This window comes from Nerophis lumbriciformis, linkage group LG01 (genome assembly GCF_033978685.3).
Source record: "Nerophis lumbriciformis linkage group LG01, RoL_Nlum_v2.1, whole genome shotgun sequence".
NCBI lineage: Eukaryota > Metazoa > Chordata > Actinopteri > Syngnathiformes > Syngnathidae > Nerophis > Nerophis lumbriciformis.
In genome coordinates, this window is record NC_084548.2 from 54,567,864 (window position 1) to 54,581,525 (window position 13,662).

Sequence of the window (13,662 nt, forward strand, 5' to 3'; positions counted from 1 at the left end):
CATAGCAGGCGGCAAACGTCACAGGTGCAGCAGAGGCAGCTTTACATTTAAAGAGAGGCAGGAAGAATCACTAGGCCTAGATCAGCAGCAGCACTCTGTTGACCTAAAATTGTGTTTTTGTACAATAATATATCTTTGATCATTTAGAAATCATCAGTCAGACTCGTACATGCAAAAAATTAAAAATAAGATTTTTTTGTTAATTGCTTTTGGGGGCTCCCTGGTGGCCGCGGGGCCCTAAGCAAGCGCTTAGTACGCTTATGCCTTGGGCCGGCTCTGCCTATTGGTACCTGTTTTTGTGTATTTGGGATCTGCATAAGAACTCAAACCATGAAGGCATGGCAGAGATATTTATAAAACAATCTTGCTTCCCTTCATACTTCCTCTAAACCAGGGGTCCCCAAACTTTTTGACTCGTGGGCCGCATTGGGTTAAAAAAATTTGGCCGAGACTCTTACCAGGAGGACTTTGAGTTGGATACGCAGACGCGGTACCGTGAGTATGCATGCAGCTGCGGCTTCCAAACATTTGATCGCTTGCCCGTACGTGCGTGCCGCTATGTGCATGTCACGTACGTAACTTTGGGGAAATAAATGATAATGATAAATGATAAATGGGTTATACTTGTATAGCGCTTTTCTACCTTCAAGGTACTCAAAGCGCTTTGACAGTATTTCCACATTCACCCATTCACACACACATTCACACACTGATGGCGGGAGCTGCCATGCAAGGCGCTAACCAGCAGCCATCAGGAGCAAGGGGTGAAGTGTCTTGCCCAAGGACACAACGGACGTGACTAGGATGGTAGAAGGTGGGGATTGAACCCCAGTAAACAGCAACCCTTCGATTGCTGGCACGGCCACTCTACCAACTTCGCCACGCTGTATGTGCTGTATGAACTTTGGGGAGGTGAACGGTACTTTGGGCTGTGGGATTGAGTGTGTTGTGCAGGTGTTTGAGTTGTATTGACGGGTTATATGGACGGAAGGGGGGAGGTGTTTGTTATGCGGGATTAATTTGTGGCATATTAAATATAAGCCTGGTTGTGTTGTGGCTAATAGAGTCTTGTGTTTATTTACTGTTTTAGTCATTCCCAGCGGAATATCAGGTCCCACCCGCCTCTCACAGCATCTTCCCTATCTGAATTGCTCCTACTGCCCTCTAGTCCTTCACTCTCACTTTCCTCATCCACAAATCTTTCATCCTCGCTCAAATTAATGGGGAAATCGTCGCTTTCTCGGTCTGAATCGCTCTCGCTGCTGGTGGCCATGATTGTAAACAATGTGCGGATGTGAGGAGCTCCACAACCTGTGACGTCACGCGCTACTCGTCTGCTACTTCCGGTACAGGCAAGGCTTTTTTATCAGCGACCAAAAGTTGCGAACTTTATCGTCGATGTTCTCTACTAAATCCTTTCAGCAAAAATATTGCAATATCGCGAAATGATCAAGTATGACACAGAATGGATCTGCTATCCCCGTTTAAATAAGAACATCGCATTTCAGTAGGCCTTTAATCATAATCCTTGCAAAGAGTGAGAAAAAAAAGCCGGTGGAGAGTTTTTCTTGCCATCTCTGGGTATAAATTGAATGTCACAGATGACCAACTTCTCGGTTTATGTCCACAACCTTTTTCTATCCAAGTGAGAGGCATGATTTATAAACCATGAATAACTTTCACCAACTAATAGGCTAACATGAGTAGCAGCTCAGTATACCAAGCTGCTTAAGCTAGTTAGCTTTCTGTGACAAATAATAAATGATAAATGGGTTGTACTTGTATAGCGCTTTTCTACCTTCAAGGTACTCAAAGCGCTTTGACACTACTTCCACATTTACCCATTCACACACACATTCACACACTGATGGAGGGAGCTGCCATGCAAGGCGCTAACCAGCACCCATCAGGAGCAAGGGTGAAGTGTCTTGCTCAGGACACAACGGACATGACGAGGTTGGTACTAGGTGGGGATTGAACCAGGGACCCTCGGGTCGCGCACGGCCACTCTTCCACTGCGCTCACCGTGTGGCTAAAAATAGTGTGTCTGAAACGCTTATAATAACAATATTGCTAATACTTCATTAATATTCAGGTCATGAGATGTAAATGGGGTATTGTTGGCTGTTTTTGGATGCATTTAGGGTTTTGTATTACTTCCATTAACACCATTGCCAGCGACCTAGAACGAGCCAAATATTACAAATTAGAATGCAAAAAAAATAAAATACACATGTGTTCTTATTACTTATAAGGATTGTAAATGCCCATCCATCCATTTTCTACCGCTTGTCCCTTTCGGGGTCGCGGGGGGTGCTGGAGCCTATCTCCTATCTCAACTCCCACACCTTATAGTCACAATATATTGTGTGGCTCAAAAAGGCTGTGATTGGTCCCATTTTCTACATTATTTCCTGTGTGTAAGCAACTTGTTTTGAGCACATAGAGCCAACAACTTCTCCTCCAATTTCTGCTCAATATTTGCAATAAAAGTGCCATCAATTAATTCATCTTCCAATAACAGGCCCCACCTCTCTTTAATTGCCATTGTATGGTCACGACAAAGGAAGCTAACAAGCAAAATGGTTATTTAGTGTCACATTGTTCACTGAGTTGACTCTCCGGAAAACACTGCCCCTAGAAATCTGTCAGAAGAGGAGCTATAAAAGGATGAAGACGGGACGGTGTAGCGACTACGCAAAAACATAAGCCAGGCTTAAATGTACTGATTCACTTACTCATCCTTAATAACCCTCATTGGATTAATGCATCTGTAAAAGACCTGCCAAGAACGTAATTGAAACCTGAACTATATTGTTAGAAAAGTGATATCATTGATCTTGCCACTGGTTTGCAAACAAGTAAATTTCCTTGTGAATAGGTATTTAGGGTAAGTGTCACCCAGAAAGGTCAATAAGTCATTCACCCATCCCATCTGCATCCAGCCCGTCTACAATTGAGCACGGCATTCTTTTTCTTTCTCTCTCTACAGGTTGTAAAGAGGACGAACAAAATCAATAATCAAACTAAAACCAAAACCAAAAGGAGGGCAAAACAAATTTCCAATGCCATTTGTAAGCCAAGCTCTCGATAGGTTGTTATTGTAAAAGCAAGTGACTGAAAAGCATCATGCAGCATTAGAGATATGTTGGCAATCTAGGCTTGGCAGTCTTCATACATTAGGATCTTGGTGAGTTCATATATATATATTTATATATATATATCAGGAGTTCACTTTTTCCTTTGTGCAACAAAATGACTAAGCCTTTTGTTCCACTCGCACGTTAATTGATGAGAAAGACTACAATTTTGCGACACTATTATCTATCAGTCAAAAGATGAGCATGCTCCATCGACAATTTTCTTCACTAAAGAAAAGGGCATCTGCTTATTGGGAAAAGCCAGTGAAAGAAGCTATTTTAGAAGAGAGCCGCAGCTGCCTGGGAAACCAGCCTCATAATGAGAGCGCTACTGGGGCAGGAAAAGAGTGCAGACACATTGGAGGGCCCTAGAGGAGACTGCAAAGCCTATCAAAAATGTATTGGTACCATTTTTGATAATTTCGGAGGAGAAAAAGAACCAAAAAAATGTCTATCTCCAATTATTTTGTTGCTGCTTAAATCATAATCGTAATCATAAGAATAGTGAGTAGAAAAGAAAGGGTGAGAGGATCAGCCTTAGTGTTTAAACAGAGTCTCACCTGGAATCACAGAGATAGTTTTCAATGCTCGGAGAACTCTGAACGTTCTCAGCGCAGATACATTGCCCAGGTCCACAAACTCTGTTACATATCTGAAATAGGGGAAGGATCACACACAGAACAAACACGATGACAAAAACCACACACGGCAAGAGCACAACACCACCGAACCAGGAGGAAAAACGACGCCACTCACAGAGCCTGTCCACGGAGGAGGAGAAGGGTGGAAGGTAAAAAAAAAGGAAAGAAAGACACACACACCTAACACCGACCCAGCCCCTGTCATCCCCACGCCCAATCCTGTCTTACCTGGGATTACAGAAATAGTTTTCAATGCCCTCAACACCCTGAAGGTGCGCAGAGCTGAGACATTGCCTAGGTTTACAAACTCTGTTATATACCTGCAGGATCAAACCACAGTTACAACAGCTTGTTATTGATGTGCACATGTGACAATGGACAGCAGTTCACACATTACTAGAGGGGCTGCAGGAAGACACAAGACATGTCATGACATCTTGGTCTTGTACATACAGGATGCCCCAGAAAATGTACATACACAAATATACGGCAACTAGTTATTTTTCCAATTTAAATCATCAGTATATATTTTTTGTATTTATCTAGAAATCAATGTCTGTTTTGATTTGCCCTAAGAATGTATCTATCCGTTAAAACTAACTCATCATTTTGTAGCTTAGCTAAACTGGATGCCTGGCCTTGCTACCTGCTAGTAGCCACATTAGCTAGATGATTGAAATTTGATTTAAAATCTATGTTTAAGTCATTCAGCAGCTCAAAAATGGAATTGCTGGATAGACGGTACATGTCTACTATTTTTATGTCTGACTCTGCAAACATTGCATGTTGCCATGCACACTCTCTCGGTCGTCTGTCGTTCTGATAATCTGCAAACATTCTGTATACGCATTAAGGCATACATGGATTGCGCTCGCTATTTTGCTTATTTTATAGACTCAATCCTCTGTGCGCGAGTTTAGTGGATCAGCTTTACAAGCAAACTTTTAACAGATCTGGCTCAAACTATATTATTTACTACATTTACCGTAAACTCTTTCTCGTTAATTTCTGCATTGTTGCGCTTTTTTCCCACAAGTTTGCTGTATTTTTTTATTCTTGTTTCATTTTATTTTTAGATTATGCCGCGTGCCAATACAACTTTTTAATGTTTAGCTGAACCATGGTGATACTTTGGTACACGCCTTCAGGAGACGAACAAGCACATGTCTGTAAAATGTAAGTAACGTCTTTTTGTAATTGCCCATAAATCTTTGATAATTTCTCTAATGATGATAAAACTTTGATGATATATGTATTACATGTATGCTAGCATGTTGCTTGTATAGCATTTTGACAAAGACCCACAAATGTAATTTAGTCACTAGCAATGGCCCTACACCATGTATGCCAAATATAAAAGCAGCGCTTACGCAAGTAAGTGTAATAAAACATTTATGAATGTGAATACTTTGTTTATGTTTTCAATGATGGTACATTGTGTTCATAATATTATCCTTCCATTTGGATGTATTTGTAATTTGCGATGTCGCAATCGCATCAATTCACGCAAAATCAACAAATCCCGCAAATTATGCACGGCCTCACAACTTTGTCTGACCACAACTTTTTCACATATTTTGGCCAATCAGAGTCATTCTCGCCAATCAAATTTGTCTCTGAGCAGCGCTCAAACGCTCACATCAACTTTCTAACCAAAACCTAAGTTTGTTTCTTGTGTAGACGAAGCAGAACAATATATCAACTCTTTGTTGCTCAGATTGTTCAATTGTCGTTCACTCGCACACCCTAGACCGGGGGTCAGCAACCCGCGGCTCTTGAGCCACATGCTGCTCTTTAGTGCCATTGTAGTGGCTCTCTGGAGCATTTTTAAAAAAGGATTGAAAATGGAAAAAGATGGGGAAAAATACTTTTTTTGTTTGAGGACCAACATGACACAAACCTTCCCAATTGTTAGACCGCCCACTGTTTAATATGTTTGTGTGTATGCTTCACTGATGAGAGTATTTGGTGAACATCGTTTTGTCCTACTAATTCCGGCAGTTCTTGAACTCACTGTAGTGTGAACTGGGACGCAACAGTTTGTTTACATGTAAAATCTACCACTCCTTCTTTGTTTCATTTTGTCCACCAAATGCTTTATACTGTGCGTGAATGCACAAAGGTGCGCTTTGTTGATGTTATTGACTTGTTGGAGTGCTAATCAGGCATATTTGGTCAGTGCATAACTGCAAGCTAATCAATGTTAACATGCTATTTAGGCTAGCTGTATGTACATATTGCATCATTATGCCATGTCATTATGTATTTGAGATCCTTTAATATCCTTTACTTTTAACCTCTTTGTATATAATTTAGTTTTACATGTCTCATGACACATTATCTGTAGGTAATAATTGGCTGCATTTCTGATAGTTGTTTGTGTGCCATGTTGTTCCAGACCACAGCAAACATTACCAAGTTTGCCAAAGATTGTAATACATCTATTAAAAGAAGTCAGCCTTAACTTGGACACACATATCTACGCTTTTGGCCATTAAAAGCCAGTTATTTTCCAGAAGTTATCTCACCTTTTGAGTAGCCTATGATTTACTAATGGTTTCTAATGTTGTAAAAATGTGTAGAATAAATATAAAAATTCAACATTTCTGTCAAAGATTTGCTTCAGCCTGCGACACATAGTCAATTTGATAGTAGGCTATTATAGCTAATATATACACTTCGTCATGTGTTGCATTCATTATAACACTTATATATTTTTTGCGGCTCCAGACAGATTAGTTTTTTGTGTTTTTGGTCCAATATGGCTCTTTCAACGTTTTGGGTTGCCGACCCCTGCCCTAGACCTACTTTCTGTTACTGTCTACAGCGCTAAACCTTCTGGGTAATGTAACACATCATATTTTATTATTTATAACATATATATTGAAATATGATTAATATTATTTATTCGCAATGCTGACCTAGCAAAGAGGCAGCATTTACATGACGGAGATGTTGACGTGTGATAATCATCTCTCATCGTCTCTCCTTTACCAACAACAATTAGCACTATAGATTTATCTCAACAATTCTTAATGTGTGGAGGTGAGTGTGTTGGAACTAAATAAATGTTTAAGATGGACAAGTACTTTTCAAGCGTAAAACATACACAGAGAATGTCTGCCACTTGTGGACAACAGAGACAACAGCAGACAATTAGGAAGACTTTGGTGCAGTTTCTTTCATAAATCTAATAAATCATTACATTACTAGATATGTTGAATTAAAACTGTACAGTAATTTGCCAATAAGCTCTGAGTATGTGCTTTTTCTCCCATCTAGTGTTTGCTTTTAAGTCTGTTTGGCATAAAACAAGTAAAACATCAATAAAGTATTTTTTTTCCCAATTATAAAACCTGTATTTTTATAGATTAAAGTTACAAAAAACACTTAAAATATTGATAGAAAGCTGATAAAATCACAAGTTGATTCAATGTTAATTAAAAATAGTAAGCCTCAAAACATCGCATCTTTTGCCACAACCATCACAAAAAATGCCAGCAAAATTCCGGAGGCCCTGTAATATTCCTTCAAAGCACTTATTAAAGAAAGACACAATCAATATAGTATGTACACTGGACATAGTGTAGTTGAAAGGCCTTAAAATGAATGTTTTAGATTTTAGATGACAAAAGTTGTGACAAACAAATGAGGCGTGGATGTGGTCAAGGAAGCCACGGTGTGTCGCATGGAAACCTTCAATTCCCAAAGAGTGGTCTCTCAGAACAATGGAGGAAAACAGAAGATGAGTTATCAGCAGGAAAGATGAACATTGGCATCAGTGAAAGTACCCATTCGACCAAAGTATTTGTTTTTTCACAGTATGAGTAGCAGGTGTGAGAGCAACACTTACGCCATGGAGATGACCATGAAATCCAACCAGTTCCATGGATCTCGGAGGAATGTAAACCGGTCTATACAGAATCCTCGTGCCGTGATTTTTACAAGAGACTCAAATGTATAAATTCCTGTGAATGTGTACCTGAAAGACAAAAATTGTTGACTGAATCACTTTACACATTGATAAACATTCAGTCAGAAAAATAACTAGTGTGAAATGTGCTCAAAATGATCAATTAGCTGCAGTTTATGCCTCACTCACTTTGTAAGGAAAAGAACCGTATTGGTAAGTAGGATCACTATTAGGGTTGCGCGATGTAGACGATGTACGATATTAATGATGTAAATTCGGCTGATGATAGATTTGAATTCTACCGTCGTATCGTGATAATGCAGTTTGAAGCTAGCGAGCTAGCGACTAATGTCCCATCACAGTATGAATCTTTTTCAAAGTCAATAATCTTCGCCTCCATGGAGGCAAATAAACTGAGTTTTTTACAAAAAATAGTTATCACTGGAAGACTTGAAGACAAGGAATAGCTAAACATGCTACACTACACACTGTAGGAGGATACAAAAAAAGCCTAGCTAACCGCTAAGCTAGAATTGTAGAACGTACACAAAGGTGGGCGGATTGATACAAATATCAACAGTAACAAAACAAAGTATAGTTTTAGGTTATGCTCGATACTACAGTGATTTAGTCAATGTTATTAACTATCACAAAATATTTTTTTGTCATTTTAGTTCTTGTTTACAAACCCAGGAAAGCAAAAACCAATTGTAGTTTTTGCTTTTGTTTAGTTATTTCGCACTATTGACTTTATTATACATTTTGTAAGTAATAAAAGGGAATAAGCAAATAGTTTAATAATATTATTAATTGATATTGATACATATTGATATTTGTTCGATTATAATAGTGATTAAGAATGGATCATTTAATGACATTGCTGACAAAATTAGAAGTATCAGTATCAGCATTGGTATGACCAATACTGCCCCTGTAAATACTTGGTATTGGATTGATACCCACATTTGTAGTATTGCCCAGAACTAGCCAAACAACAGGAAAATAAGTGATTACTCAATTTTAACAGAAGTGTAGATAGAACAATGCTACAATAAAAAGTTACAAAAATATTAACAGTAAATTAGCTAATAGATTAATAATAGTTTTGAAATACATACATCAGCACCTAAATTAGGATCCTTTGTGACCCGTTTTAAAATAGTTCTATTATCATTTATATACCAAATAATATAGTGTGATATTATTATCACAGGAGGCTGCAATATATATCACAATATATACTTTAGGCCATATCACTCATCCCTACGCACTATTGTACATGACAGTAAAACCAGCTGATTGGAAATAGCAAAACAAAAATATTATATTATTTTGTATATCATTAAAGCAATTTCAATTTTAATAACAATTTCAAAAAGTGACTTGTATTGAACTGCAATCTTTTTCCAAGGTATGTCTGACATGTTAAGTATAATTTAAAAACATATTTCAATGAACGCAATAGGAAGGTGTGGGGCCCCAAAACGGCTGATGGCAACACACGCGCAGCATTTCATAAAAACACAGTATTTCAGCATCATTACAAAGGCCATGGATCGAAATTCTGATAACTTTAAAAATGTTTAAATAGGATACTGAAGATGGATTAATAAAACAATACAAATATTTTATAGTGGTAGAATCAAATGTATGACGAGGAGAGGCACAAACTGCAGATGGGTGCAAACTATTATTATGATGATGATGATAGAGAGGAGGGCAAAAATAGAAACGTGTACTTACTCTACTTGTTTTGACCACTCGGGAGGATCACTAAAGGTCATGAATATACAGTTGGTCAAAATAGTACACATAATGATCATGCTGAAAAGAGTGAGGAGTGAGTTAAGGAAGAAAAGGGTTACAAACAACACAGTTTATGAAAACTCATGCTAAGCACATTATCAAAGAGTTTGGTTTCATCAAATTATTAGACACAGTTATAGATATTGACATTATAACGCAGTTCATTCAGCAGAGGTTTGAGTGTATCCACTACTGTGTACAGAAGTATTACTGCTAAGAAAGGGAAACTTTGGCGAGTGTTGTTTCTTGAGGACAGCTACTACTCGAGCCTTGTATTAATTTTGCATCAGTTCCAATATCAAAATGACTTATCCTTTTTACATTCTTAAATATCATGTATGCTCAAAATATGAAATGTCATAGCGCTACACGTAGACAGACAGGATATCATGAATAATACACACGAGCATGCGATCCTCAAGCCTTTGCTTTTAAGGCAGCGTTTAAAAGGATATGAATGTATCAAAATTTTAATAGCTATTTGCCTAACTGGATTAAAAGGACTTATGAAGTACAAGGCAGGTGTGGCACTAAAACGGAAGATTGTCTTCCCTCTATTCAGCACTATAAATGTCTGTGGAGACAAGAAGAAAAAGAGAGAAAGAAGGAATGCATCAGTTAAAGACAAAAGGCAAGTGTATGCAACAGAATCTGATAATCATTACAGTACAGTGGTACCTCGGCTTTCGTACGCCCCACTTTTTAATGACAATTGTTCTGCAAAAGTTTGCCCCAGTTTTCATATATTATAGTACCACGGTTATCGTATGGCCAAACACTGCACATACTAAACTACAATTGTCCTTTGTTTATCGCTTTTAATTAATTCTGGACATGACCGCAGTAAATTAATTTCTCTGAAGTAGGAATCAACATATAAATCCAATATTTGCATAGCTAGAGTATAAAAACATGATTACAACCCTCTAAATAGGTTTTTCAACATGACAACCTCTCGACATGAAATAACACCTTTTAGTCACCTTTACACTATTTTAATCTAATATAGTAATGCTGCCTGAGATTGAGCCAGTCAGTGGGCAGAACAACGCGCTCTGATTGGTTTGATGTCCTCTAGTGCAGTGGTTCTCAACCTTTTTTCAGTGATGTACCCCCTGTGAAATTGTTTTTAATTCAAGTACCCCCTAATCAGAGCAAAGCCTTTTTTTGTTGAAAAAAATAGATAAAGAAGTAAAATACAGCACTATGTCATCAGTTTCTGATTTATTAAATTGTATAACAGTGCAAAATATTGCTCATTTGTAGTGGTCTTTCTTGAACTATTTGGAAAAAAAGATATAAAAATAACTAAAAACTTGTTGAAAAATAAACAAGTGATTCAATTATAAATAAAGATTTCTACACATAGAAGTAATCATCAACTTAAAGTGCCCTCTTTGGGGTTTGTAATAGAGATCCATCTGGATTCATGAACTTAATTCTAAACATTTCTTCACAAAAAAATAAATCTTTAACATCAATATTTATGGAACATGTCCACAAAAAATTTAGCTGTCAACACTGAATATTGTATTGTTGCATTGTAATGAATGGAATAGCCTACTTGATTTGATGTTCAGTTTATGAACTTACATTCAAATTTTGTTGAAGTATTATTCAATAAATATATTTATAAAGGATTTTTGAATTGTTGATATTTTTAGAATATTTAAAAAAAATCTCACGTACCCCTTGGCATACCTTCAAATACCCCCAGGGGTCATGTACCCCCATTTGAGAACCACTGCTCTAGTGGCCAATACTACTGTAATTTCAGTCATTTTATGTTTGAAATGCTACATTTTGGACCATTTCTTATAAAGCATATTGCTTTAGAAAAAAAAAAAAAATAATAATAAATCTGTGATGTGGTAAAGCGACAATATTTGAAGTGTGTTGTGGCGAGGGACAACTGTACTCTGTTTGCACCGAATCGAGTGGCCAACAAAGAATCCCACAGGTTGTTGGTGACTTAGTCTCTATGCTGTTTTGCTGTGCTGCGAGATAAGCCATCATGGGGCCAAGGAAATCTAAAAGGGGCCAGCACTGTATAAAAAAAGAGTGAGAAACACTACTGAATTCAAGAAAAAACTTGTCTTCTTCTCCAGCAAAATTCTTTGTTAAAGACAAAAGTGGTTTGAATTGTTGATTTATCCATTCATTAGTCATATTTATATTTCACATTGTTTTTTAAACTATAATCATTCTCAGTAACATTTTTTAAAAAGGGTATATTTTTTAGGGAGTTTTCATTGGTTTTACATTATTTGACTGGTGCAGAACCAACAACCTGGTCCTGAATGTCAACAAGACCAAGGAGATCATCGTTGACTTCAGGAAGCACCAGTCCAGCCACGCTCCACTCTTCATCAACGGCACAGCGGTGGAGATAGTAAGCAGCACCAAGTTCCTGGGGGTGCAGATAACTGACAATATAACCTGGTTCCTACACACCGGAGCTCTTGTAAAAAGAGCTCAGCAGCGCATGCACTTTTTGCGTCGGATGAAAAGAGCTCAGCTCCCTCCCCCCATTCTCACCACATTCTACAGAGGCACTATAGAGAGCCTGCTGACCAACAGCATCTCTGTCTGGACTGGAGCCTGCAATGCCTCAGACTGGAAGTCTCTGCAGAGAGTGGTGAGGACGGCGGAAAATATCATCAGGACTCCTCTTCCTCCTATCCAGGAGATCGCAAAAAGCCGCTGCCTGACCAGGGCTCAGAAAATCTGCAAAGACTCCTCTCACCCCCACCAAGGACTGTTTTCACAGCTGGACTCTAGAAAGAAGTTCCGCAGCCTCCGAAGCAGAACCTCCAGGTTCTGTAACAGCTTCTTCCCTCAGGCCGTAAGACTCTTGAACGCATCATAATTAAATTATCCCCTCAACTCCCCCCAAAATGGATTAACTCGCTGGAATAAAAAAGACAATATAACATACATCCATAAACGTGGACGCATGTGAAAAAGTGCAATATATTTATCTGTACAGTAATCTATTTATTTATTTATATATATTTATATATATTTATTTATTTTATATATATATGTATATATTATTTATATATATTTATTATTTATATATGTACCTTATTGCTTTTTTATCCTGCACTACCATGAGCTTATGTAACAAAATGTCATTCTTATCTGTGCTGTAAAGTTCAAATTTGAAGGACAATAAAAAGGAAGTCTAAGTCTAAGTCTAATTTTATGAGAACATTTGATTGTCTGAACTTTTTGTAACGAAAACCAAGGTAGCACTGTGTTTAAAAATGCATGATCAGTTTATCCCACCAGATGGTTTCTGTACTTCCTCATACAAGAGACACAATTAGACCTCTACTCAGTTAAATTCATTATTTGGCAAAAAAAAGAAGATTTTCCGTGGTATATTGTCGGACCCAAACTGGGATCATCAGTATTGTGTGAACATGCTCTAAATAAAACAGTGAACTGCGGTTCTGCACACAAAAGACAATCAATTCAATATATTCCGCTGGGACACACTTCTTAGATACGCCAAGATAAAAGATCATGTTAGCAAGTGCACATCATCCAGGATTTGTGACATTTTGCATGCAGCAAAACATATTTGAAGTCAGAAAAAAGGCTGCCAGGTTGTTTCTATTATTAGCATGTTGTCCCATTAACTCAGCAGTCCTGATTGATCACAGTATTTTTTAGTTTCCTTTTGTCCCCTGGATGCACGGTTTGTGATTGCGTGCGTGTGTGTGTGTGTGTGTGTGTGTGTGTGTGTGTGTGTGTGTGTGTGTGTGTGTGTGTGGGTGTGTGTGGGTGCACTTGTAAAGGCACCCTGCATTTAGCTGCCATCGCTCATGCCGTCCGCCATCTATGCTCAGCTAAGGAGTTGTTGTTTTTTAAGAAACCAAAAGAAGCTTGCAAGCCTTTTACTGTGGTTAACCTCATAATTGTTTAAATAAAACATGGCGAACGGCATGAAAGTTTAATGAGACAATGTGCATTTGCACAAGTGATCTGGGCCAGTGTGCTTTAACAAGACCTCCCCTCGTTACATTAAGCCCTACGGAGCATGCTGAGGGCTGGAAACGCCCGAGTCAGCTTTTTTGGGAGGGTCGAAGTGTCACATGACTCATGCAACCAAAATGTATATGTAACGCACCCTGCTCCAAATACGAGTGCCCGA

At 38.2% G+C, this 13,662-nt stretch overlaps 1 protein-coding gene across 5 annotated transcripts in view; it reads right to left on the minus strand.

Moving 5' to 3' along the window:
• scn8aa (sodium channel, voltage gated, type VIII, alpha subunit a) overlaps window positions 1–13,662 on the minus strand; it is a 113,959-nt gene that overhangs the window by 62,844 nt on the left and 37,453 nt on the right. For 3 of the 5 annotated variants that reach the window (XM_061986968.2, XM_061986977.2, XM_072914027.1), the window contains 4 exons: window positions 9,956–10,074; window positions 9,438–9,527; window positions 7,635–7,763; window positions 3,701–3,792 (listed from right to left, as the gene is read on the minus strand). In XM_061986968.2, the coding sequence (XP_061842952.1) occupies window positions 3,701–3,792; window positions 7,635–7,763; window positions 9,438–9,527; window positions 9,956–10,074 (430 nt within the window). Of the gene's footprint in view, window positions 1–3,700; window positions 3,793–4,009; window positions 4,102–7,634; window positions 7,764–9,437; window positions 9,528–9,955; window positions 10,075–13,662 lie in introns of all 5 variants that reach the window. The other 2 variants (XM_061986986.2, XM_061986959.2) reach the window with 1 other exon arrangement.